The 27,425-nt window shown below is 37.1% G+C and overlaps 1 protein-coding gene across 3 annotated transcripts in view; it reads right to left on the reverse strand.

Moving 5' to 3' along the window:
* The window catches only part of SYT14 (synaptotagmin 14), a 235,305-nt gene extending 214,266 nt beyond the window's left edge, over positions 1-21,039 (reverse strand). For 2 of the 3 annotated variants that reach the window (XM_055233507.2, XM_055233508.2), the window contains exons 1-2: positions 20,818-21,039; positions 6,468-6,515 (exon numbers count right to left, since the gene is read on the reverse strand). In XM_055233507.2, the coding sequence (XP_055089482.1) occupies positions 6,468-6,515; positions 20,818-20,830 (61 nt within the window). In that variant the 5' untranslated portion in view covers positions 20,831-21,039. The remainder of the gene's footprint in view (positions 1-6,467; positions 6,516-20,817) is intronic. The other variant, XM_055233509.2, reaches the window with a different exon arrangement.
* Between the last annotated feature and the right edge of the window lie 6,386 nt (positions 21,040-27,425).

The raw sequence follows: 27,425 nt of genomic DNA on the forward strand, positions 1-27,425 counted from the left end.
AGGCGGAGGTTGCAGTGAGCTGAGATCACACCACTGCACTCCAGCCTGGGTGACAGAGTGAGACTCTGTCTCAAAAAAAAAATTATAAAAAAAATTTAAAAAAAGAATAATCTTGCTGTGAATATTCATCTACAAATTTTTGTATAAACACATGTTTTCAATTTTCTTGGGTATAGGCCTAGGAGTATAATTGCTGGATTATATGGTAACTCTGTTTTTTTTTAGGAACTTTGTAATTGTTTTCTAAAGTTGCTGTACCATTTTACATTCCCAGCAATAGGTGGGAGTTCCAATTCCTCCACATCCTCACCAACACTTGTTATTGTCCGTTTATAAGATCATGCTTAGTCAAGCAGTTGGAAGAGGATTATAGAGTATCCTTTTAGTTCTATTTTGTTTATTTTCCCGACGAAGCTGCCAAAGAAATAAAAAGTATAACTAGAAAAGATTAAAAAACTGTTATTATTTGAAGATGATATAACTGTCTACTGTGAAAACCCAAAATATCTATGGAAATAGTTAAATAGTTTAGCAACACAGCTACATATAACACTAATTTAGAAAAGTTAATTGCATTTCTCTTAACAAATTTCATTTAGTATAGCAACAAAAAATATAAGGTATCTAAACATAAATCTAAAAAAAATGCAAGATCATTATAGAAAATTTTCAAAATCTTATTGGAAGGCATTAAACAAATGCAAAGATACACCATGTTCAAGAATAAGAAATCTCAGTATTTTAAAGATATCGTCTCCACATAGATCTAGAGATGCAAGGTAATTCCTATTAAAATTCCAAAAAGGCTTTTTAAGGAACTTGACAAGCTGATTCTAAACTTTATATGGAAAATCAAAGGCCCAGAAGTAGTTACCACATTACTGAAGAAGAAAACTAAGAAGAATTTGTCCTAATAGGTAACAAGAATCACAACACTTTAATAATTAAGATAGTGACACACTGTTAGGGAATAGGTAAATTGACTAATGGAACAGAAATAGACCACCTTGATAAAAACTCGACAGAGGTAGCAGAGATAGCACTGCCTATCAGTGGGAAATGTTTGGAATACTTAGTAAATTGTGCTGGAACTACTACTTAACCATTAAAAGAATGAAATTAGGTTCTTAACCATATAAAAAGTCAATTTCAGATGGATTAATAACATAAATATAAAAAGCAAGACTAAGCCTCGTAAAATAACAGAATTGCTATGATCTTAGGGGTAAGGAAGGATTTCCCCAAAACATCTCAAAAAGCACTAGAAAGACAGTGAGAAAGAAAGAAGGAGGGGGAGAAAGAGAAAAGAATGAAAAGAAAAAATATTAAGAAGTTAGACTAAATTAACATTAAAATTTTTGTTCATGAACATACCACAGACATTTCTGAGTATCTGAAAAAAATGCAATCTGCCTAACTCCGTGTCTCCCAGTTTTACCTCCCCAAAACTGGACACAACAAGAATGAAAAAGTAAATGTACAAAACAAGAAGGAAAAAATCTACAGGCTGGTCAGGGTGGTTCATGCCTGTAATCCCAGCACTTTGGGAGGCTGAGGTGGGTAGACCACCTGAAGTGGGGAGTTCAAGACAAGCCTGGCCAACACGGTGAAACTCAGTCTCTACTAAAAATACAAAAATTAGCCGGGCATGGTGGTGCATGCCTGTAATCCCAGCTACTTGGGAGGCTGAGGCAGGAGAATCGCCTGAACCCAGGAGGTGGAGATTGCAGCGAGCCGAGATCGCGCCATTGCACTCCAGCCTGGGTGACAAGAGTGAGACTGTCTCAAAAAAAAAAAAAAAAAAAGGTAAAGCTACATAAAAACTATATCCTCAGAATAATCTGAATACAGAGAATGCTAATATCTCAAACACGAGTAAAAACAGAAAACTTACCAAATCATAAGGTGCAATCTCTCGTGCTCCCACCCCACCCAAACAAAACGGAAAGGCTTTGGCGTAAACAAAGGAAGAGAAAAACTACCAGAGAGACAGAAGAGAGAAGGGGGCTAAAGTTAGAAAGGAAAGTCCATGTTAAATCTGAAAATACTAACAACGGCACTAACAAAACTAAGTAGATGACAGCACAGCCTACACAGGGAAGGAACTCTGAAAGTACGTCTGAGTTACTTTCAGCATAATTCAGTCAGCATAAGTTAGTTTCAAGCATAACTTAACAGGGTAGTTAGGCAGTCTTTGTACATAGCTTCTGCAGGAGAAAAAAAGGCAGAAGGGAAAAGGCCCTTCAGCAATTGGGTGGTGAAGGGGAAATGAAAAAAAAAGGGGGGGTAGGGTCCTAAGAGACAAAAGACAATCAGAATCACAAAATCAGAGGATTCACAACCCTTTCCCCTCCAAAACAAAATACAACAAAACAAAACAACCCTATTACATCTTTCCATATCAATCTCCCCTTCTACCTAGCCTTAAATTTTCTCACTGAAGTCACACCTTTAAGTTATATACCTACCTCTAGAAGAAATTTATCCAGATGGTCACCGTTAGCATATATAGAGCATGTAAGACTATGGCAAGGTGAGCACTTTATATTAGGGTAGATTAATTGATAAATGGCAGAATATAGGTTGCTGTACTTCTTGGGCTCACTGACTCACTAACACTGCCTAGCCTGTTTTGAAGTTACTATAGATGTAGCCCTGTGACTGAATTACTGACATGGTAATCTTAAGGAATGTACTTTGCTTCCAGGCCTATCCCATAAAAATCTCCTACACACAATCTTCCTTTCCCCCTTTTTTCTCCACACTCCCTGCTTAATGAAGATGAACATAGTAACCTCCAAAGCCATGTGCTGAAGATGCCAGAGCCACAAGCTAGGAGCCTGGATCCCTAAATCACTGCTGAAGGAGTGCTCTATGGCAACTAGAAATACCTGATTTAAACTTCACAAAAGAGAGAAATAAACCTCTATCCTGTTTGAGTCATTATTTGTTTGGGGTTTGTTTGGTGCAGCAGCTAACAGTACCTTGAGTAATACAATATGTTGACTAATTATTTCCTAGGGAAGCAGAAAAATCTTTTCTAGGGATATATGATATAGAAGACGTATACTTCAATATAGGGGGAAGGGTGGTAGCAGAAGAAAAATAAGAATGATAGAGAAATCAGAGTGGATTCTGAACCATGGTTAATGAGGAGTTGAGATAGGTGCTTACAATTTGAAAGAAGGGATATTTTAAGATGAAAACTATATAAAAAAGGAAATATAATTATGATATAATATGGCTTTACTGCAAACAATATTGATCATAAAAATGTAAGTTCTGAAAACTGACTTAACCAAAATTGAAATACAACTTAGTGAAATGAGATCTGAAGAAATGCATGGGAGGGTAACTTGGTTTCTATTTTCACAGGTCCACAGATAGAAAAGAATTTTGAACCACAATGGATTACACCCAGAGTCTCACCCATACATAATGTAAGTGATTTAAATAATGAGACTTTTGAACTGATGATATTCAGATGACATTTTGGACTCCGAGCTGATACTATAATGTCTTTGTAGATCAGGGTAAGATACTTTTATTTGAGGTATAATGAGAATCCATAGAAAAATATCAACAAGCAAAGTGGTTGGCCTGATTTACATTTTTGAAAATCACTAATACTTAGTGAAAGGAGATAAAAATGCAAGTAGGGAAACCAGTTAGAAAACTATGACAGTGATCTAGGCAAAAAACAGAGAACTAGACTACAATGACAGCAGCAGGATGAAAAAAAGAGGATAAATTAAAAAATATACTTTGCAGGTAGAACTGATTGAACTTACTAATAAATTAAATGTGGACAATAATAATGAGGGAAATACAGGATGATTCTTAAGTTAGGAGTTGCGTAACTGGGTAGATAGGGCTATTTATTAGCTGAGATGGAGAAAATTGAGGAAGGTATAGGCTCAGGTAAGAAAATCAAGACTTGCATTTTAAATGTGTGAAGTTGTTATTCTAACAGACATCTAGACAGAAATATCAAGTAACTCATTTGATAAAAGATGAGGAAGCTCAGAGAGCCAAGAACTGGATTTATAAATTTGTGTGGCATTTAAAACAACAGAACTAGACAAAATCAAACAGAGTAAAAGATGGAAAAACGAAGTAAGCCCAGGACCAAACCCCTGGTACATGACATAATCAGAGGTCTGACAGGGGAGAGAGGCTAGCAAAAGAGACAGAAACAGCCAAAGAGGTAAAAAGAAGTTGTGATGTCTAGCCGAGTGTGGTGGCTCATGCTGGTAATCCCAGAATATGGGGAAGCCGAGGTGGACAGATCACTTGAGCCACAAGTTCGAGACCAGCCTGGCCAACATGGTGAAACCCTATCTCTACTAAAAATAGAAAAATTAGCCGGGCATGGTGGCATGCGCCTGTAATCCCAGCTACTTGGGAGGCTGAGGCATGAGAATAGCTTGAACCCAGGAGGCAGAGGCTGCAGTGGGCCAAGATCGTACCACTGCATTCCAGCCTGGGAGACAGAGTGAGAATCTGTCTTTAAAAAAAAGAGAGAAAGAAAAAAGGAGGTTGTGATGTCAGAGATGTCATTTCATTAGAATAATCATTGATACTAATTATAATTACTCTACATAACTTTCATATGATCTACTCTATGGTAGTCTAGTATAAAATGCAACAAGCTTTAGCCCAGAGCATTAATTCCAAAAATATTCAAATACTTATGAAATATTCACTGTACTGAATGCTGAGAGGATAAACAGAGACTCAGATACTTTTCCATGTCATGCCTATGGTGTGAATAAATTTTTAAATGCAGAATTAAAATTCTAAAGATAAATGGAAGAGAGCGAAAAAGCTAGACTAATATAGCGAAATCTGGGCAAAGCATACTTTGAGAACTACCTGGAAGGAATAGAGACAGCAATAAAGAACAACAACAATAAAAAAGCCGTGATAAAAAAAGATATATTCACATCATCCTCTATCCTTATCTAATTTTCTCCAATGTAGCTTTCTGTTCCCTTTGTAGCCACAAAAGACCCTCTAAACATTTTCGTTTTCTTACTTCTAGCTGTCTCTATTCTTGTCTGGATTCTCTTTTCACCTGACCACACCTTTAATAGCTTTTGATCCCAACTAACCTTTACTGTGTCTTTGGCTATCCCATCAAATTAAAAGTTTTAAAAAGTTTTAGTGGGACTGGATAATAACTATAAAATTATTTTAAACATTTTTAATAATTCTGGATTTATATATACAACAGAAAACTACAAATGTTTATGTAGAGAAATAGAACAATGCATAAATTTGTCTATCCCCTGTCTCCATTTTAGGTAAGAAGCACAAATCAACAATAGTTACAGCATGAGAATCACAATCCTAAATTTGAGATTTCACGAAACTGACTTCAATTTCCTCCTTTGTGATACTAGAGGAAAGGTATATGGAAAAACTATACTTTAATAAAGGAAGATTTTAAATGAACAGCAATTGTATGCAATGACTCACAGATAAACTAGTATGACCATGTCAACAATAGTCACATAAATTAACCTAAAAAGGATTAAAATTTTTTTCAAGTCTAAAGAAGCTAAGGCTTTTCAGAGCTGTTAAAGACTTACTGAAAATATGCTGGCATTTTCCTGCCATGCCTCTCATACCCAGGTATCACAAATAATGACACTGCTCCAAACTTCCTTAAAGTGAAATATTAGGGATGGGAGGAGTGCTGTTAGTTGGCTAGACTCAGGAGGGCCAAGTGAGTCTGAAGGGAGATGCAAGAAAAGAAAGTGCCCCAAGTTTAAAAAGAGACAAGAGTAGTAAATTTATGAGGATTTCTTCCCCTGACCTCCCCAGGAATATCTTTTCTTCCTATCATTTCATAGATTTGTGATTACTTATAAGGAGTTGTGGGGACTCCCAAGGTTCTCCTGATTCTTCCAAATCTAGAGAATACCTGATTCCTTGCCTCCCACCTAGTAACTGAATTACCTTTCCTGGGGCCACTTTGTTGAACCACCCAGTTGTCAGGTGGCTCCTTCTAAGGAAGCATACACAGTTGTTGGTGTCAAAGGATGTTGTGGTCTTTGGATATGTTCCCGATTTGAATTTCAACCAACTCCTCACATCTCTCTGATGGGGTACAGTAATAGAACAGAAGTCAATGGGAGATCAGCATGCACTCAGATTCCAGATTCTGAAAGGGAACAAAAATCAAACCCTCCATTCTTTGCCTCTTCACCATGTCTAACAACCAATATGCTAGAAACCAGGCTTTATCAGCCCATCAAAACTAAATATAAAGCAACAACTCTCAATAATCACATAATAAGTAATATGCACTTTACTAATGCTTAAGTCTATAAGACAAATGTTAATATTTACTAAAATTTACACTTTATAAATACAAATTATCCGCCATCCTACTAAAATCTATTATACACTTTGAAAGTATTCATTTAGTATTTAAGTAGCCATGCAGAGCAATGACTTACCTTTTCTAATACAGATAAGTTCATGTACTCCACAGGTTCTCTCTCCACCTATTAAAAAAAGTTTATGGGAAGTTAAAAACATAGAAAGTAGCATGAATTTGACTGTTACAAAGAATCATTTTAAATTAGCACCTAAAAGTGACCTCAGCAAAAGTTTCCCTAACTCTTCTCTTTATACTTAACTAAATGAATGACAGCCTAATATCAGAATTGTCTGGAACAACTCAGAAATTAGGTCTTAGGAAGTCTCGGAATGAGACACTTCATTCAAGTATGTGATTTTGAATGGCAAGCTTCTCAACAGCAGAAATCACATCAACATTTCCCAAGCATCTCTTCACATCATCTAGAAGGAAAGACTGTAAGAGAGGACCCACTTTTGTATCTGAGCCTTAACATACACAGGTAAGTTATTGAAAGGTCAATCCTGTAAAGTTACTATTTATATTTTATCATATATGTTCATATTATATATTCTCCAACAACCCACTATTACAAATTTGTAAAACAAATTTAATAGTATGATGATAAAAACAAACTTAACTTTAAAAATTATTTTGATTATTCTTTTTTGGAAAGAGTCTTTTGTAATGTTTCTTTTTTTAAAAAATCTCTACTTATTGGGCCAAAAACCAAAAATACAGAAAAGTGCGCAAATATATAAAACTTTCATGTAATTGTCACAAAGTAAGCACCCGAGTTGCTAAAAACCAAGGCAAGAACCAGAACTTTGCTGGCATTCCAGGAGTCCCTTTACTCATCTTCCTAGGCAGTACTTTGTGCCCCAGAAGTACCTAATCTCCTGAGTGCTATCATTACAGCTTGGTTTTGTCTGCTTAAAAAATGTATACAAATGGAATTGTTAAGTGGGCATTTTTGAGTCCTACTTCTTTCAGTATTAGGTTGGTAAGATCAAACTATTTTATTACTTGTAGTTGTGGCTCATTCCTTTTCATTTCCATATAGAATTCCATTGTGTATAAATATACATATATATACATATATTCATGCATACATATGCATAAATTTCAATTCTATTGTTCGTAAACATTTGGATTGACTAATTTTGCTACGAACCTTTTTATATAACATATGTCTCTGTTTCCCACATGTGTGCTGTGCGTGCCTTTCTTCTAAATGTATTCCGAGGAGAACAGCTGGGTTTATCGGGCAAGTGCATGTTTAACTTTAAAAGACAATGGCAAATGATGGAAATGGATAAAGAAAATGTGGTAAATATATGCGGTGGAATACTATGCAGTCTAAAAAAAGAAGGAAATTCTGTCATGTGCAACAACATCGATGAACCCGGAGGACATTATGCTAAGTCAAAGAAAGCAGACACAGAAGGACAGATACTGCATGATCTCACTTGTATGTGGAAGCTACAAAAGTCAAAATCACAGATGTAGAGTAGAACGGTGGTTACCAAAGGTGGGAGAGAAGAAGGGAATGGAGAGGGGCAGGATAGGAAAAGGGGAGATACTGCAAAGGGTACAAAGTTTCAGATAGACGAGGAGTTTTAGGGATCTACTGCACAGCATGGTGACTACAGTTATTAATAATGTGTTGTATATTTCAAAATTGCTAAAAGACTAGACCTTAAATGTTCTCACCACAAAAAAGGTGAAGTGACTGATATGTTAATTAGCTTGATTTAATCATTTCACAATGTATACATATATCGAAAGATCACATTGTACCCCATAAATACATACTTTGAATATTCTAATTTATTATAAGAGTAATTTTATCTGTTAGTTACTACTATATATATATTTCTTTCACTCAGAAGCATGTCATTACTTTAATGTAAGCTGAATAAAATTTTGTAGTGTTCCATATATGTATGACCTTATAATTATGTTGTGAATTACTTTTAAACTTTCCATAATGAAAATATTAAATAATCATTTCAGTTTAGCATAGAAGTTTATTATAAACAGCTTGGTTATAAGAAACAGAAATTTTCTACAGAAATAACATGAGAAGTAAAAACCATGATATCCACTAAAAAAAGTAGGTCATCTGAGAAGCAAGCTAAAAAAACTAGAAAATAGTATTTCTATCACCAAAGTAGGTTAGATCTTCATTCTGACTTGGTTGTAACAATGGCATTGCTTCTTTCTTATTAAAAATACAGAATAATCACTGATTATCAGGAAGATAGGCTTTGCAAGAAGAAACACCTAACTTAAAGCTATGGTTATAAATGAATTATTCAGCAAAACCCCAGTGTAAAAAACAGAGTGTTAATTGGAGTATTACCCACAGATCACTTGCTGAAAGGCTAGAATGAAATATACCTACGTACTACAGTTCTTTCCAGTTGAGGAGATGCTAGTCCAATGACTGGGTATTTACCAAATTACGACAAAAAGCTATTTTTGAGAACATTAGAAGGGTCATGTAATAAAAATAACATAACTATAATGTATTAATATATTGAGGCCTATGATGTTTTCACAGGTTACTTAGAAATATTCTCCGTACATATTAAGGCTTATTCTCTAGAAGTTACACACATAACTTAATTTGAGTTACATAGTTAATTCATGTAAAAAGGCTGTACTTTTTAAAGCCTGTAATTAGAACTAAACTCTCCCCCGTATTTAATATAAATTGATTAGGTTTTACCACATACACCTAATCTTAACTGTAACAGCATTATTTTTACAAGGCTTAGTATGTACAGTAACAATAAAAACCACTACATTCTAAGACGTTTATCAGAACTGCAGAATGATAATGAAAGCCAGTTCCCACTTTTAAAAGCATTTAATTTATCTATATTATACAAAATAACCTCTTAAATTTTTTAAGTTACTCGAATAATCACTATATTTCAAATTTACAGTCAATTAGCTGCCAAATTTGTCCAAGTACCCACAAAAGTCAAACAAGCAAATAAGACTATGCATGACCTTTCTTGATATTTGTCCCCCAAATTCTAACCAACAAATAAGACTTCACTGAGGTACATGTGGAACTCAAAAGCAATCACTATTCTTATGAAAATGAACAGGATTACTAAGGATACATTCCAGACAATAAAATAAAATTCAAGAAAACCCTGCTTTTAAAAATAAAGAATACAAAAAAGTCATATAAATTATTACGTTATTAGAAACTGAAATTGAGTGGGTTTTTTTTTGGTTTTTTTTTTGAGACAGAGTCTCACTCTGTCGCCAGGCTGGAGTGCAGTGGCGCAATCTCAGCTCACTGCAACCTCTGCCTCCCGGGTTCAAGCAATTCTCCTGCTTCAGCCTCCCGAGTAGCTGGGATTACAGGCACACACCACCACGCCCGGTTAATTTTTATATTTTTAGTAGAGACAGGGTTTCACTATGTTGCCCAGGATGGTCTCGATCTCTTGACCTCATGATCCACCTTCCTCAGCCTCCCAAAGTGCTGGGATTACAGGCATGAGCCACCACGCCCAGCCTAGTGTTCCTTTTATCCCCAATCCTTCCTAAGACTGGGAGGAGTGTAAGGAAAAAAACATGCATTCTCTAGGTTAAATGTTAATTTTTTAATGTATATGTTTGGAAGTCAAAGGCTTAAATACTTTTTCAGTTAGAGTTATGTTGAACTTTGTACAAATTTTATGTCTTATTTTGTCTTGAAAAGTAAATCTGAAAAGTTTCCAAAAGAAACGTTAAATTTGTAAGCAGGAGGCAAGAAAGACACTGCAGACATACCTTGACTTAGATGTGATGGTTATCCAAAAAGTGGTGTACTGCTTTTAACAGTGTAATGCACAAGAGGGAATGCTTACTCGGTCACTTAGCCAGTATCTTTGGAAAGAGATTAATCTTCCACTAAAATAAATAATCACCTCCAAAATGAACTCCTGTATAAATACAATTTTTCACACATCAAATTTAATTCAAGAAAAGGAAGACTGGGACACCACATTAGAATGACAGAACAGAAGACACTAGAACTCAGAACTACATTTGTTTAGTTCATAATTTTATAGATAAATGGAGACCCCAAAAGTTAAAGTTGCTCAAGGTCACTAGTTAATTGTCAGAAAAAAAAAATAGAACATTATGTTTAATGTATTTTGGAAAGTAAATATTGATTTTTCCTCATTTTTATGAAAAAATGAAAGTTATGAAATTGTTTTCCAATCCTTTAAGGTAATTTAAATAGAACTGCATAAAAACTATACTTGGAGATAATACTAGCATTGCTTTTGAAATAATCATCTCAGCAACATGGAAAGGAGAAACAGATAGAAAATAACAAGCTTAGTCAAAGTTACCATCTTTTCCCTCAGGCAAACCCATGTAGGAGTAAAATGTAAACTGGCACAATCCTCTACAATTGGCATAAGGGGTGTAAGAGAAAATAGATGTGTGTGGGCACACACATGTGCTGTGATTGCGTGCATGTGTGTTTCTGTATGAATATACACGTAAGTGTGAGTGTAATTGGAAACTGGAATTTTAAAAAAATACACAAGAGGATCATTACAACATATGTACATGTTTACACATCTTTACAGAAAGAAAATATGTAGTTACATGGCAGCCCCATCGAAATACATCCAGGTACAAGCATACCTCAGAGATATCAATGGGTTTGACTCCCAACCACTGCAATAAAGTGTATATCGCAATAAAACAAGTCACATAAACTTTCTGGTTTCCCAGTGCATACAAAAGTTATGTTTACACTAGACTGTAGTCTATTAAATGTGCAATATCATTGTGTCTTAAAAAATGTACGATCTTAATTTAAAAATAATTTATTGCTAAAAAAATTATTAATGATTGTCTAAGCCTTCAGCAAGTCCTATCTTTTTGCTGGCAAAGGGTCTTGCCTTGATGTTGATGATTGTGAACCCATCAGGATGATGGTTGATGAAGGTTGGGGTGGCTGTGGCAACTTCTTAAAATTAGACAATGAAGTTTACCACACTGATGGATTCTTTCTTTCATGGAAGATTTCTCTGTAGCATGCAATGCTGTTTGATAGCATTTTACCCACAGTAGAATTTTAAAAACTGGAGTCAATCCTCTCAAACCCTACAGTTTATCAACTAAGTGTATATAATATTCTAAACCCTTTGTCATTTCAACAGTGTTCATAGCAGCTTCACCAGTAGTAGATTTCATCTCAAGAAACCACTTTGTTCATCCATATAAGCAACTCCTCATCCGTTCAAGTTTTATCATGAGATTTCAGCAACTTACTCACATATTAAGGCTCCATTTCTAACTCTAGTTCTCTTGCTAGTTCCACCTCATCTGTAGCGACTTCCCCCACTTAAGTCTTGAGCCTCTCAAAGTCATCCATGATAGCTGGAATCAACTTCTCCCAAACTCCTATTAATGTTGATATTTTGGCCTCCTCTAATGAATCACAAATGTTCGCAATGGCATCTAGAATGATTAATCTTTTCCAGAAAGTTTTCCATTTACTTTGCCAGGTCCATCAAAGGAATCACTATCTATGGCAGCTATAGCCTTACACAATATATTTCCTAAATAATAAAGTTTGAAAGTCTTAATTAATCCTTGATCCATGAGCTGCAGAATAAATGTTGTATTAGCAGGCATGAAAACAACCTTCATCTCCTTGTACGTCTCCATCAGAGCTCCTGGGTGAGCAGATGCCTTATCAATGAGCAGTAACATTTTGAAAGCAATCTTTTTTCTGAGCAGTAGGCCTCAACAGCAGACTCAAAATATTCAATAAACCATGCTGTAAACAGATGTTCTGTCATTTAAAACCCCAAAATTTTAGGCTTTGTTGTTCCATTTGTAGAGCACACACAGAGCACATTTAGCATCCTTAAGACCCCAAGGATTTTCAGAATCGTCAATGGGCACTGGCTTCCACTTAAAGTCACCAGATGTATCAGCCCCTAACAAGAGAGTCAGCCTGTCCTTTCGAGCTTTGCAGCCAGGCATTGACTTCTCCTCTCTAGCTATGAAACTTTCAGATGACATCCTCTTCTAATAGGCTGTTTCACCTACAATGAAAATCTGTTGTTTAGTGTAGCCACCTTCATCAACGATCTCAGCTAGATCTTATGGATAACCTGCTACAGCTTCTCCATCGGCACTTGCTGCTTCACCTCACACTTTTATGTCATGGAGGTAGCTTCTTTCTAAACCTTATGAACTAACCTCTGCTGGCTTCCAACTTTTCTTCTGCAGCTTCTTCACTTCTCTCAGCATTCACAGAATTGAAGAGAGTGAGGGACTTACTCTGGATTAGGCTTTGGCTTTAGGGAATGTTGTGGCTAGTTTGATCTGCCATCCAGACCACTCAAACTTCTCTATATCAGCAATAAGGCTGTTAAGCCTTCCTATCACTCATAGGTTCACTACAGCAGGTAGCACTGTTAATTTCCTTCAAGAACTTTTCCTTTGCATTCACAACTTCACCTACTGGCACAGAAGGCCTAGCTTTTGGCCAGTCTCAGCTTTTAACATGCCTTCCGCACTAGGATTAATCATTTCTAGCTTTCGATTTAAAGTGAGAGACATGTGACTCTTCCTTTCATTGAACATTTGTAGGGTTATTAATTGTTGTGTCTCAGGGAATAGGGAAGCCTAAGGAAAGGAAGAGAGACTGAGGGAATAACCGATTGGTGGAACAACCAGAACACACACAACATTTATCAACTAAGTTTGCCATCTTATATTGGCATGGCTCGTAGCGCCCAAAACAATTACAATAGTAGCATCAAAGATCACTGATCACAGATCACCATAACAAATAAAATAATAATGAAAGTTTCAAATATTACAAGAATTACCAAAACCTGACACAGAGACACAAGGTGAGCACATGCTGTTGAAAAAATTGTGCCAATAGATTCGTTCAACAGAGTTGCCACAAACCTTCAATTTGTAAAAATGCAAATTTGCGAATTTACAACAAAATGAAGCGCAAGGAGGTATGCCTGTACACAAAAATGGAATCAAACCCCAAAATTTAGTTCCTTTAAAATAGATCTAAGAGTCCTTTTCAAAATCAACTGTATTTTGTCTACCATGTTTATTCTGACCATTAGCCTAAATCACCACAATTTACAGGTTCTGCTTATTTCTTCTTAGTCAAACACTGAAAGGCTACTTTAGAAATGTCTTAAATCCCATCTCATCTAAAGATTCTTCTCCAAAGCACATGCATTAGTCAGAGCCTTTAAATGATCACCTAACTTACATTTATAAACTCTTTTATAGCTAATCCTTATGCAAACACCTACATTGTACATCATAAGCATGAAACTACTAATGCAACTCCCCCAACCAACTTAATCCACTTAGACCATCGTCACTAACCTCTAGACATCTTTTAGTTTTGTCCCTAATTAGACCATTCAAGGAATAATACCAATTTTGGTCACCAGTTTAAAATACAGTGTTACATAAAGATCATTGCTTCTGAATTGAGTCAGACTTCAATTCTAAAGTCAGCATCACCTAGTACTGTCTTTGCAACCCTATGCTTGTTACTTAATCTTTGGAGTAAGTAAAAATAATAGCTAAAGTAATTTATAAAATAATAATAACCTCAGGACAGAAAATAGCTTTCATCTTGTATACTAATTCTGATGGATTGGGAGTAGCTGCTGGAGTGGGGGTGGAGGGTAGTGTTGCCAAGGATTCTGAAACCAAGTCCACAACTGGCAGGAAAAAAGATGTCTTAATAAAACAGATGTCTGCTGCAGACAAGAGAGGGAGAAGCGGTGCTATTCATGATTGAGAAAATGAATATATGTTGCCCGGCCCATGGCAAGCACCCAAAAAAAGTTAATTCCCTTTGCATTCTTCACCAAGTAGAATACAAAATTCAAAGAAATTCAGGCTCTGGAGATGTTTTCTTCTCTTGTACAGTTATCATTGAATTTCAAGCATTCTCCCATGTAAATATTCCAAAATAAATGTTAACTTTCTCATACTTCTTAACCTGTCCTCTTTTTTGAAATTTTTCTTTAAAAAAGAGAAAAAAAAAAAAAAAACTTCAGGCCTCCAACCCTCTGGGAGTTATCCTCCCAAATTGGTATTCCTTTACTTTTTGCTGTTGCTATGCAATTACTGTAGAATTAAAATAGTCTGAAAAAGTCAAGTCCTTTCTATACTTTTACAAACTGATTTTATCTATGATATTTCTATTAAATAGCAGCCTACACTTTGAAACACATACTACCCCTCCAGCATCACATAAAATAAACTAGATCTTATTCACAACAGTATCTTAGAGCACTTTATAATTTACAAAGCATGCTAAATACGGTATCTCATTTGATCCACATAAGTTCTTATGAATTTATTCAACAGTCTTTTCTAAGAGGTATAAATTTTATCTTATAAAATTAAATTTACTGTTCACAAATTAATCCATTTTTCCAACTTTTGAGCTACTCTTTAATTCAATTCGTTTAGTCAAGCATGTTTTTGACTGCTAGATGCTCATTAATGTAACACAATAAAACCTTAAGTATGTGCTCACAAAAAATTCTACTTAAGTGAATTTTCTAGTCAACCGAGAACAAAACAAAACCTTTTACTTCTGCACCAGATCATTTTTTAAAGCTACTAATATGCATTACTGCATTAAGTTCAGAATACTGAAGATAATTTAATATTCATTAAAACTTCTATCTCATGATGACTCAAAATAATATATTGAATACCAATTCTAACATAGTCCTAAAAATGTGAAAATAAGAAATTGTTCTGAATATATGTGTGGCTCTTAGAAATTTGTTCATAAACTCCTAATAACAGCTTCCTGAGTTGTCACTATTTCCCCCTTCTAAAAAAATGGTAAATCAAGGGTTCTAATTTGACAAGTTCCAATTTAGCTATTACTATATATACATACAAAATATGCATATAATCATTTTACTCAAAAGCGTGAAATGTTCTATATATAGTAGTTTGTTCATTCTTACATTATTCATATATAAGCACTTTCATATTAGGTAGTAATTGACTAGGATTCAGAGGAAAATAAAGTCAGCTAAATGGAAATAAAATTCATGAAAACAATGTATTATACTACCACACATATACTATGTGTGAACATAATATTTTCAAATAAACTGATAATGCAAATAGTATTACTCAACAAATAACAAATTGTATAAATTAGGCCAGTATATGGTTCTCTCTGCTTTCCCCGCTGGCATGCACTGCTGCATTCTCTCTTTTTTTTTATTTTTTTATTTTTTGAGATGGAATCTCGCTCTGTTGCCCAAGCTGGAGTGCAGTGGCACAATCTTGGCTTACTGCAACCTCAGTCTCCCGGGTTTAGGTGATTCTCCTGCCTCAGCCTCCCCAGCAGCTGGGACTACAGGTGTGCGCCACTACACCCAGCTAAGTTTTGTATTTTTAGTAGAGACAGAGTTTCACCATGTTGGCCAGGCTGGTCTCAAACTCCTGACTTCAACTGATCTGCCCGCCTCGGCCTGCCAAAGTGCACTGCTGCATTCTAATACAACCTTAAAACAACAAAAAATAAAATACCACTGTGTCTCTAATTTTGTGTTTCTAAGTGTTTCTAATTTTGTGTAGTCAGTTAGAAAAGTAACCTTGAATAAACTGTAAATTATTCAAAAGTAAATCTATCAGGTATTTTAACTGAATATTTCAAATGGCTTTTGAAAGTCTAAATTTTGCCTTAGAAATCTTAGAGCCAAAAGAAACCTTAAAGAACATCTCAGTATTCTTCTCATTATTTTAAAAATACAATATATGTATGTAGCAAACTATAAGGTACATTATTAATAAAAGCAAATGCACTATACACACACACACACACACACACACATATATACACACACATAGATTCTCACTAGTTTAACCTTATTCTACATTTTTAAAAAATGTTACCCAGAGAAGTTAAGTAAAGTTAATATAGCAACGTAACAAGTGTTTATTTTTTACTTTGGCAAAACAGTTTGCAGAGTCTTCTGATATTCTTATGGAAGAGAAAGAAAAATGTGGACTGGATGAAGGAAGGAAGTTAGATCATTAAGGACCAGCCTTATCTTGAGGTTTTAAGAAACTCAGATTTGCATTTTATAATATGAAGACAACTAGCACTAATTTGGAAAATGAATTGGAAGGAAACAACACTGGAAATGAGACTACTTAGGAAATTAATGCAAGTCTCTTAATGAGCGATAAGGGCATAAACTAAAGTGAAGACATCAAGCAGCACACATTGATTTGAATTGCAGACTTGGCAGGACTTAGTTATCAACAGGATGTGGGAGGTGAACTGTTAATACAAGGTTGGTGTCCAGGTTTTTAACTCAGATTCCTGGTTACTTAAAAATGCCTCTCGGATGGTAAATCTGCACAGAGCAGGGGGGGTGGTAAATTTGCATGGAGGCCGGATTTGGTGGCTGTGATGACAACTTTGGGACATTCTGAATATCCTAAGGTTAACATTTTGGATTGCCGAGGACATCCATGTGAAAGTATCTAGCTACTATTTGGAAATATAAGTCAGGAAAATTCTGTTAGAAATACGCTTCTGGACAATGGCATAATTTATGATGACGATGTTCAGAATTCCACGAAACAATGCATAGAAACTCGGCTTGAGTTCATACAAAATACAATTGCCCCCCCTATATCCACAGGTTCAGCATCTATGGATTTAACTAACCATGCATGGAAAACATTGTTAGGCCTACAATGGTTGTATGTGTACTGAATATGCACAGACTTTTTTTCTTGTCATTATTCCCTAAAGAACTATTTACATAGCATTTACATTACAGTAGGTATTACAAGTAGACTGGAGATGATCTAAATATGGGAGGATGTGCATAAGTTATATGCAAACATTATGCCATATGATATAAAGAACTTGAGCATTCTTAAATTTTAGTATCTCCAGGGGACCTAGAACCAATCTCCCCCACGGTTACCAAGGGACAACTGTATTCAGGTACTATACAAAACCTAAGGGGTACAAAAATGAATAAGACATTAACCTCTAGAAATTTACAGTAGGACAGGAAAAAAAAAATTGTAAATAAGTGATTACTAAATTGTTCAATGCGTGCAATTACGGCAATGTGTATAAAGCAGACAATGGCAACAGGGTCAAGAATGGAAGCCACTAGAACATTAGGTCAGGTGGATTAAGACAAGACTGAGAAACATGTAATCAAGAGAGGAGCAAATTTCAAATACAACAAAAAAGAGTCAACACTATCAGATTAACAGAGGCCAACACTAGAAGAATTAATATGCTGGATAGCAATTACATCACTTCATAGGCTAGGCTACAACGATTCCCAACCTGGTATTGCCAGATCACTGGGCCAACAGTAAGGATGTGTAACTATTCTCAATATTTCAAAATGCCCTTTAAAAATTCTAACTTTACCTAATATAGCCTAACTTCTTTACAGCTGACTGGAATTATGTTAGCTCAATATGGTAACTCTATCATCTTATATTTGTCTCTTTTTTTGATTAGTAGTTACACATCTGATAAAGGGAGGAAATGAATGATTACTTAGTAGAAATAATTTTGTGTTATAAAACAGGTTTACACAGAGAAGAAAATAAAAACAATCCTTAGCACTTAAAAGTCTAGACTCAAGGGCTAAAACACTAGGCCATAGCTAATAAGAGTATGCTTAACAGCTATAAACGACCTGTTCAGTTCAAAACATTGGTTAGCTAAGTAAGGGGTTGTAGGCACATGCCTTGAGAGTAGTCAAGCTAAAAGAGACTGTGGTTTTAGTTGATAACAGCCTCGCTCTGTGCCAACACGAAGCTCCAAAAAAACCTATTCTAATGTTAAGCCATATTAATAGGATTACACATAAGTGAAGGAGTGGTATAACAGTTTTAATGTATGCTATTCAACAGTATAACTGGAATGAAATGGGCCACTACCATGTTCCAAATTTTAAAACATACAACTACGATATTTTATCTAGAAAACACTCGAGAGCTGTTTTCCAACGGCAGAAGGGATATCATATATAGAGAGAATAGTGGGCTTTTAATTTATTGCTACAGAAAACAAAACTAGGATGGGTAGACAGACGTTACTGAATGGCAGATATTCGGCCAAATACAAAGACCTTATGAATGTAAGAATTACTGCCAAAAAACAGTGTTAGACCCATCATCATTGAATGTTTTTATACAAAGGAAAGATGATCCATCTCTTAGCATTCACACTACACTGTAATTGCATGTTTAAAATTATCTGTCTCTCCGAATAGAACATGAACTCTTTGAGGGAATGGTTATAGTCTTATTTATCTTTTTGGCCCCATGGAATCTAGCAATGAACATTGTATACAGCTATTGTACAAAAAAAAAGGCCTATTGAATTAATAGGTGAATGAAGAAATTGAATGTTTTAAGAAACACTTCATTGAAAAGATGAGATGCCCTTTTGGGCCCCTAAATTTTTAAGATGTCCTTAGTACAGAGTCTCATGCAAAACTCATTCTACTTCATAACACAGCCTAGGAAGGGTGTGCATAATGAATCTATTTTACTATGTGATAAGGAGCACAGTTAGGCTAATTCGAACTGCTATCTTTATCTGAAGTGCTAATATTAATTACAGTTTCTTTGCCAAACTAGAAAAGAAATAATTCCTGATCTTTGTATTACGAACCCTTAAGCAAATGCTTCAGTATGAAAATATTTATGAGAGTATCTCAAACACAGAAGAATCTCTAGAATGCGAGGATTTAAAAAATCTTATTCTTTAAACATGTTAAGTAGTAGGCAGAGCAAAATGCCATCAGGTGACATGGAAAATGAATCAGTAACACTGAACTGCCAGTAGAAAGAAAGGAAGAACTAAGAAAAAAAGGAAAAAACTGAAAAGATTTTAAGAAATTACAAGTTACAGCATCATATCTGAATGGCATCTGCCTGAAGGATTTTCCTCATGTTCTGCCTAAACCTTTCTACTTTCACGGCTTCACAAGAAACTCTACCACAAACTAGTTGGGAAAATAAAGTACACAACATAAATCAGTGGGTTTGGTTTCTTGATTTTTAACCTTTGGTAAAAGGGCAGTGAGGGAAACAAACGTTGAAAGTACTGCTCCAGGTAACAGGAACATCATAGATTATAGGTAGATCTTATTCCCCACCATTTTAACTCAAGTAGACATTTGCAACTGTCTGAATGTGTCTTGCATACAATAGGTACTCCCTCTCTTAAATAAATAAGAGAAATGTAAACACACAGCTAACTCTATTTTGGAGTCCACATGATCCGACAAAAAGAAGTCCCCAGAGATGCATACTACCAGTGATTGATCACTTAGAAGGGAAACGCTTTAAAAAGTTTTACTTGGGAACGCACTTTCAATGTAGAGAAATAATGATATAGTTATAGGTACCTTGCACAGCTGTACAGATGAATATACACACACAGGGAAAATTTACAAATTACTTTCACTGTTTGAGTTAATCTAAGAGACAGGGCCTGGAAGATGTAATCTTTCACATAAATACCCTAGACGTGTGAAATTAATTTTCACAATATCTTCCTTAAAAACAAGGCAAAATATAGACACTTGGTCCAGTTACACGTTTCTGGAGAAAGAGAAAAACACATTTTAGTAGCAACTACCTTATCTAGGAACTAATTTTTATTAAGCTGTTTTTCGAAATATGAGCCTTGTTGGCATTATAACACTTCATAGAATGATATTTGCAGGATTCTAAGGTGTGCTTGTTGTAAAGACGTTATTTACTTCTTTTCATGGAGAAAAACAGTTTTGAGGAGGAAATTAACATAACCCCAAATTTCCTGGACCCCCTACAACGGCAAACAGAAGGGGAATGGACAGAGTGTAACCCAGCATCAGCCCGATCGGGGACAGGGAAGGGTTAGGAATGGGACAAAAAACTGGACTCTCAGTTTGGCAGGAAGGCGGGTATTGCGGAAGGATGGTTTGCCGCGGCGGGGGAAAGAAAAGAAGGTGCAGCCTGAGCCCCCCGTGGCCCCTCGCTCCTCCCAGCCCGTCCCGCGGGGTTTGCAGGGCCTCACCCCGACCTCCACTCCGCGCGGCCAGCAGGAGGCGGCGGCCCGGACGCTGTACCTGCCCACCAGCCCGCTCTGCCCCGCGTGCGGCCGCCGGGAGGCCGGTAAAACCGCGAAGGCCGGGGCGAGCGAGCCAGTCGAGCCCGGTGTCCCAGCAGCGCCGCTCCGCCCACCAGCCTCCCGAGACGCGGCCAGGACCCCCGCGCGTCCTCAGCCGGCTCCAGCCCTCAGGAGGCGGCCCCGTCGGCGCCTCGGCCTGCCGGCGCACCTCCGAGCCCCCAGCCAGCTGGGCGGTCCCGGTCCTCGCTCCCCGCTGTCAGCCTCCACTTACCTTCAATCGCCATGATGTGCTCGCCACGGACCGCACCAACTGGATGGCGGGGGCAGCAGGCGCGAGGGCGGGCGGAGGACGCGCCGAGTCCGCCAGCGAGAGGGGCGGGGCCCGGCCCGGAGTCGCCCGGCTGCGCGGCCGCGAGGGGCGCCGCGGGCGGGGCGAGGGAGGGGCCCCGAGCGCCGCAAGTGCGGGCCGCGGAAGAAATGGAACCTTCCCGGGGCCGCCGCCGGCACGTGACGCCACCCCGCCCCCACCCTACCCTACCCCACCCCACCGCCCCCACCGCGCCTCGCGCCTGGATTCAAAACAGGTGCCCGGCCCGGAGAGCCACGGGCCCGCGCCCGAGACCTGCCCGAGGCGCGCCGAGCTCGTGTGGGGGCCCGGGCCCAAGCTTCCTGGCGCCGGGCGCCCTGCTGCGGTCCGGTACTTGCAGCAGACGAAGTCCATGAAGGAGGCGAATGGCAAATGATGTGGTCAGGACCATGGACAGGTCTCCTCGGTTGTAAAGGATTCACACCCACCGACTCTCAGATTTGATAATAGGAAAGTCTGTTTTGGTTTCGTTTGGTTTTATTTTGTTTTGTTTTGCCCAAATCAGCCACATACTCGTCTCAGATCTCCGCTGTGAAGTGGAGAAACAGCTAGTTGGCAAAAAGCAAAAAGGAGAGAGGAATCCTGAGCACAGCAGTGGTCTCTCTCACACACAAACACATACACACTCACCTGCACGCACTCACTTCACCCCTTGGCCTCGCTCTTGATAAGCCTTGCTGCCACACAGAGCTTGGCTTACCTCTTGGAACTAAGAGTTGGAATTTGTCTACACATTGCTAACGCACATTTGAAGCCACACAAAAGTAGGGGTTAGACAGACGTTTTGACAAAGGACCTGGAAAGCATGTCACATGCAGGTTTTTAAAAATTTGTAAACCTGTGACCATTGTGAACACTCCCAGGCCAACCCTGAGCACAATTAGCCACTTAGTTTTTACTTAAGATACTTGAACCGCTCAACCATTTACCCAACTCTCAACTTCATTTACTAATTTGAGGACCTGGACAATCAACGGCATAAACAACATTGAGAAATATGGAGTTTAGTGATTCTCCCTTGTGGAAGAAATGCTAATTCCTAGAGCAAAATAGCTATATTAGGGACTGAAACAAAGAAGAAAATATTTTACACTTATGTAAGTGAGGTTGGACTGTAAATCTAGAGCAGAAACTGTCTTCCATTGCTTTTATATAACCTCTCCCTCAGTCGCAGTTTATGCTCAATAGACATTCATCGTTGACCATTTTCGTTAGTTCAGTGAGTATCTGTGGAGCCGGCACTGTGCTGAAAACTGGCTACAAGCAAGAATTGTTATTGAAGGATCAAACAAAATACTGTTTTACTCAGAAAACATTAAAATGCCTATACTTTAGGAAAGCCCCATGAGAGAGTTTATGATGGACATCTAGAGGATTCAGGTAAAATGTTTAATAACATTTTCCCCAGGCAGCCTCCCTTAAAACAGTCTTGAACTCCAAGACATTGATCTGAACTTGACACCACAGTTCTGAGTTTGTGGTTTCTGGCTAGTTCTGAGTAATCCAATTGTTCAAACTTTTAAAGAATTTCATATTGAAAGCCCGAAAAATTTAATCATCCTTTCCTCATCAATTGCATAGTTACTAAGTAAAAAACCAGATTATGTGAGTTTCCATAACCTAGAGTAGCATTGCTACTATTTGTCCAGGAGACTTATTTGTGTATGTGTGGTGAACTTGAATTTCAAACTTGTCGAATACGGGAGTTTAGGCCAAGGCCACTGGGTATTGATGACATTTCCCTGTGGATTAGAATGCAGAATTCTCCCTACCAACATTGCCTTATAAAAAAAAAAAGAAACTATGTTTTCCAAATACTAGCTGGAAAATTTCTGAGACTGATGTTGGAAAATATATGGATTTCCTTACCTAAGATTTCATATAGATGCTGAGTTTGCTTAGCAGCCACTTGGAATCAGTTTTTAATTTAGTGTCTTAACATATTCTTATTTCTAAAGTATGTTATGGGTTTGATAATTTTAGGGAGTGTCAATTATTTATAATTTAAATGTTTTACATTTTAATTACACATCCTGCTTAATAACAAAAATTGTTCCTAATCTTGACCTTACACTTCCAAAACTGTCTTTAGTCTGTATACCTTTATGTACTAGGGAATGCACAAGAGATTCTTCATCTTTCATTCTTCGTTCTTCTTTATAAGAAGTTATTTGCAAAACAGTTTCCAAACATATAATTCAAGCAATTACCATCATGTGATGTGGAGATAGTTAGGAGTTCAGTTAGGAAAAGTAGAATAAAAGAAGTCAAGCTGGGCATAGTGGCTCATGCCTATAACCCCAGCACTTCGGGAGGCGGAGGCAGACTTGAGCCCAGGAGTTCAAGACCAGCCTGGGCAACATGGTGAAACCCTGTCTCTACTAAAAATACAAAAAATTAGCCGGGTATGGTGGCACATACCTATAGTCCCAGCTACTCAGGAGGCTGAGGTGGCAGGATCACCTGAGTGAGAAGTCAAGGCTGCAGTGAACAGTGATTGCACTAGTGCACTCCAGCTTGGGCGATGGGAGTTAGTCAAACTAATTTCCTTTCTTATGTTATAAAATGGAAATGTTTTTGGTATTTTGAGTTTCCAATTAGTTTTTCATAGAGATATTATTTTGAATGATAGTTTTATTTCCAGGAGGACCACTAAGCTTATTACCTAGTGATGTGGCTGAAACATCAGTGGGAAAATTGAGCACAGAAGATGAATCATGTGGGAAGAACAACTCAAAAGGGAAGTGAAGAGTAATTACACCTACATTAGTTAAGTAGTTTTCATGTACCACACAAAATAACCACTATTGATAGCAATATCATCTTGATGGGAAAGTATGTTCCAAGTTACAAAAATTCCCAATGTACTTTTAAGGAACAACTCGTGTTTAAAATTGGACCTTTCCTTTATGTAATTTAAGCTGTTCAACTGAAAAAGACTAAACCACTAGAAGAATAAAAAAAAATACTACCTAGCAATTATATAGTTGCATATATAGAAGTGGAGATTTAACAAGTATCTATACAAAAAATATGTATTTTGGCAAATTTTGTAGATCTTAAATTATTCAGGGATTTTGAGCATTTGAGTAAAGGAGACTTTTTTTTCAGACAGGGTCTCTCTCTTGTCATCTAGGCTGGAGTGCAGTGGCGTGAACATGACTCACTGCAGCCTCGACCTCCTAAGCTCAAGCAATCCTCCCACCTGAACCTCCTGCGTAGCTGGGACCACAGGTATGCACCACCACACCTGGCTAACTTTTTTATTTTTTATTTTTTGGAGAGGCAGGGTCTCACTTTGTTACCCAGGCTGGTCTCAAACTTCTGGGCTTGAGCGATCCTCCTGCCTCGGCCTCCCAAGGTGCTGGGATTACAGGCATGAGCCACTGTGCCCAACCTGAGACAATGTTCCCAGCCAACACTTTTAAACTTTAAGCTTTGTTACCAGTTGTAATTATCTGAAAAGAGGTGGCTGGATTATACGAACCTGGTGAAAAACCAAGTCAAAACCATTAATATTTATTTTTCTTCATGAATCACAGTGCCATGAAAAGTTACACTCTTAGTTATTCTGATTGTCTTTTTTTCTAGCACTCATGAAGTTAAACAAAATATGGCAAATTGTCTTTATAAAATAATATTGTCCTTTTGCAATTATAAATTAGTTTAAAATAAATATAATTATCAGAGCTTTGTTGATGTAATTGGCTTTTGTTTATATTTGTTACATTACAAATTTGAATTATACTTGCCTCTCTAAATCCATCCATTCCAACAAGCTACTCTGTCTTCAATTAATTGTACATTAGTTAATACTTTTTTTGGTTACAAATGAGAGCAACTCAATTTGAATTAGCTTAAGGAAAGTGGAAAGTTAGTTATAAAGATATAAGTACAGAAATGAACCTTGGCCTCAGAATCAGCTAGATTTGGAAACCCCAGTGCTATCACCATACCTTCTACCTCTTCTCTCTACTTCTGTGCATGTTAGCTTCATTTTGCTTGCTCACCACAGGCTAACTTTGTCCCTCTTGCAGAAAACATGACGCTTGAAAGATGTCGAGCTTTACAGCTCATAGTTTCTGCCAACTTTCTGGGCCCCAGGTTCATAAAGTCCCCATAAAGTATCATTGGCTCAACTTAAATGAAATACTCTGTTTCATACCAATCAGGAGGCCAAGTACAAAAATTAGCTCTAGCCTGAGTCAAGTGCACGTCCCTGAACAAAACTTCTGTGGCCATAATGGCAGGGTCATGGAAGAATACAGCAGCCCCCATGAGACTCATATGGATGAACTGGGGAAGAAGGAAGATAGTTCCTAGAAGGAGGTTGTTGGACAGAAAGAACTTAACTTATGCCTAGTGTTCCATTATTGGAACGCTAAGCATGCAGGAGTTGTTTATATCCTGCTACTCAAGGTCATCACCAAGGGCTGATTGCAAAAATTCTAAAAATTGCAACCTCAGGCATAAATGGGTTAAATGGTAACTACAAAGGTACTGTACTGTCTAGACATCCACCTCATGTCTACCTTCTAACTCTTTTGCAAGCACTTGCCTTTCATCATACTTCCCTGCAGTTCCCTTACAGCAGAGCTATCCAAAAGAATTGTCTGCAACTATTAAAACACCCTGTATTTGTGCTGTCCAGTACAGTGGCCCGTAGCCACCTGTGACTATTGAGCACTTGAAATGTAGGGAGTGCAACTGAGGAATTGAATTTTTAGTTTTATTTAATTTTATTCAGTTTATAGTTTAAAAAGCCACATGTGGCTATCATCTGCCATATCAAACAGCATAGACTTAGAGCTACAGAAATGGCATGGCAGTGTTCAGGCAGGAACTAAGAAAGATTATTTAATGAGCACTTGGTGAGATAAACTGTAATGTCTATAGTGGGAAAAGAATAGCAGCAATTTCCCATGTTTGGCAATTCTATCTAATGACCTGACACTGTAAGAAATATATCCATCATGCTGCGTGGAGGTAGTTAAAAATGGAGATGGAAAAAAATAACCAGAAATCAGAATAATTTTGTTTTCTCTTCCATTTCCTCCAGCAAATATTTTCCTCAAGAGTTGTCATTTACTCTACTATAGATAGCACAGTTATAACAGGGAAAAACTAACATGAAATATTCTAGAATTATTTTTGTTCACTTAGATCAAATGGTAGTTTTTTTCCTGCCACCTAAAGCTTTAGAAGTAACACAAGCTCTAGCAAAGAAAAGAAAGAAGTGAGCAAATAGCATGGACACTAATTTATTATCCTGTGCTTTCCTTCCATTGTATCTTCTAAGCGTTTCATTCAGACAGAAGGGCCAACTACACTTCCTTTTCCTCTGTAAATATGATATTCTTCCTGTATAATCTGCTATAATTTTCTTATTGCTCACCGAAGTTATTGCTATTGGCTAGCTGCATAGAGCAGTACGCAGAGGTTTTTCAAAAGAATAATAACACAGCACGATACTGGCCTGTCAGCTCGTAGGAGTGAACAGAACTTTTAAACATATAGACCAATTTAACACAAAATGATTAACAAGTACATGCTTAGTAGGATACAGGCTACTCTAACTAAGTGTTCTTATTCACAACAAAGAAGTTATTATTTTGTTCTAGGTAAGAGTACTTGACTATATTTAAAACCTTTTTTCACAGCTGAGTGTTTCCATGATAATGACAAGTGGCATTTATATAATGACTTTCACTCAGAGGTCAAAAAGTGTGCCACAAACCTTTTACATGACATAAATATGTCACCCACCAGTAAATGCAGCTGCCTATCATGTAGAAAGCAGAAGCAACTTTTAGAAGCCCTAAAGAATATACATATACGGGAAAGAAATAGAGTTTTACACCTAAAATAAATTGATAATCTGAGTTAGATGAGAAAATGGTCTTCTGCTGCAAAAACATTATTCAAATCTTCTTGGTTTATATAATTGCAAATTTGGACAGGGTAATGATGTGTGGAATAGAGGAAGGAGAGTCAAAGCAGAAAGACAATTTAGGATAATCTGGAAAAGAGATGATTAGGGCATCAGTTAGAAAAAGGAGGTAAAATAATGGGCTTGATCAGAGCAGAGAGTCTATGAAGGTCACTAAGAGCTTTTATTGCTTACACTCTTCAAATACAATGCTGTCAAACATTATTCTTTGTATAAAAGCAGGTGCTCAATAAATTTTTGTTAAATGAATAAATTGTAACAGGCTTGGTGTCATGTATCCTTTATAATTGTAGTTCTTAAACTCTGATGCATACATCTACACAAAAATCGGATAAAATAGCCATTGATGATTGTGATAAAGAGAAGCTAAAAATGGATTATTGAAAACTCTTTATGTAAAATAGTATTTCTCATTATCATCTTCCTAATCATCGCTTCCTAATACAGAATTTCTCTTTGCTTAAGTATTTACTTACTGTTATGAAGGAAAGGGTAAAAACTTAGAGTTTAACGTGGTATAACATGCCATAATCTGACAGAAAGTTTATTAGTGTTTTCTATT

This window comes from Symphalangus syndactylus, chromosome 19 (genome assembly GCF_028878055.3).
Source record: "Symphalangus syndactylus isolate Jambi chromosome 19, NHGRI_mSymSyn1-v2.1_pri, whole genome shotgun sequence".
Lineage (NCBI taxonomy): Eukaryota > Metazoa > Chordata > Mammalia > Primates > Hylobatidae > Symphalangus > Symphalangus syndactylus.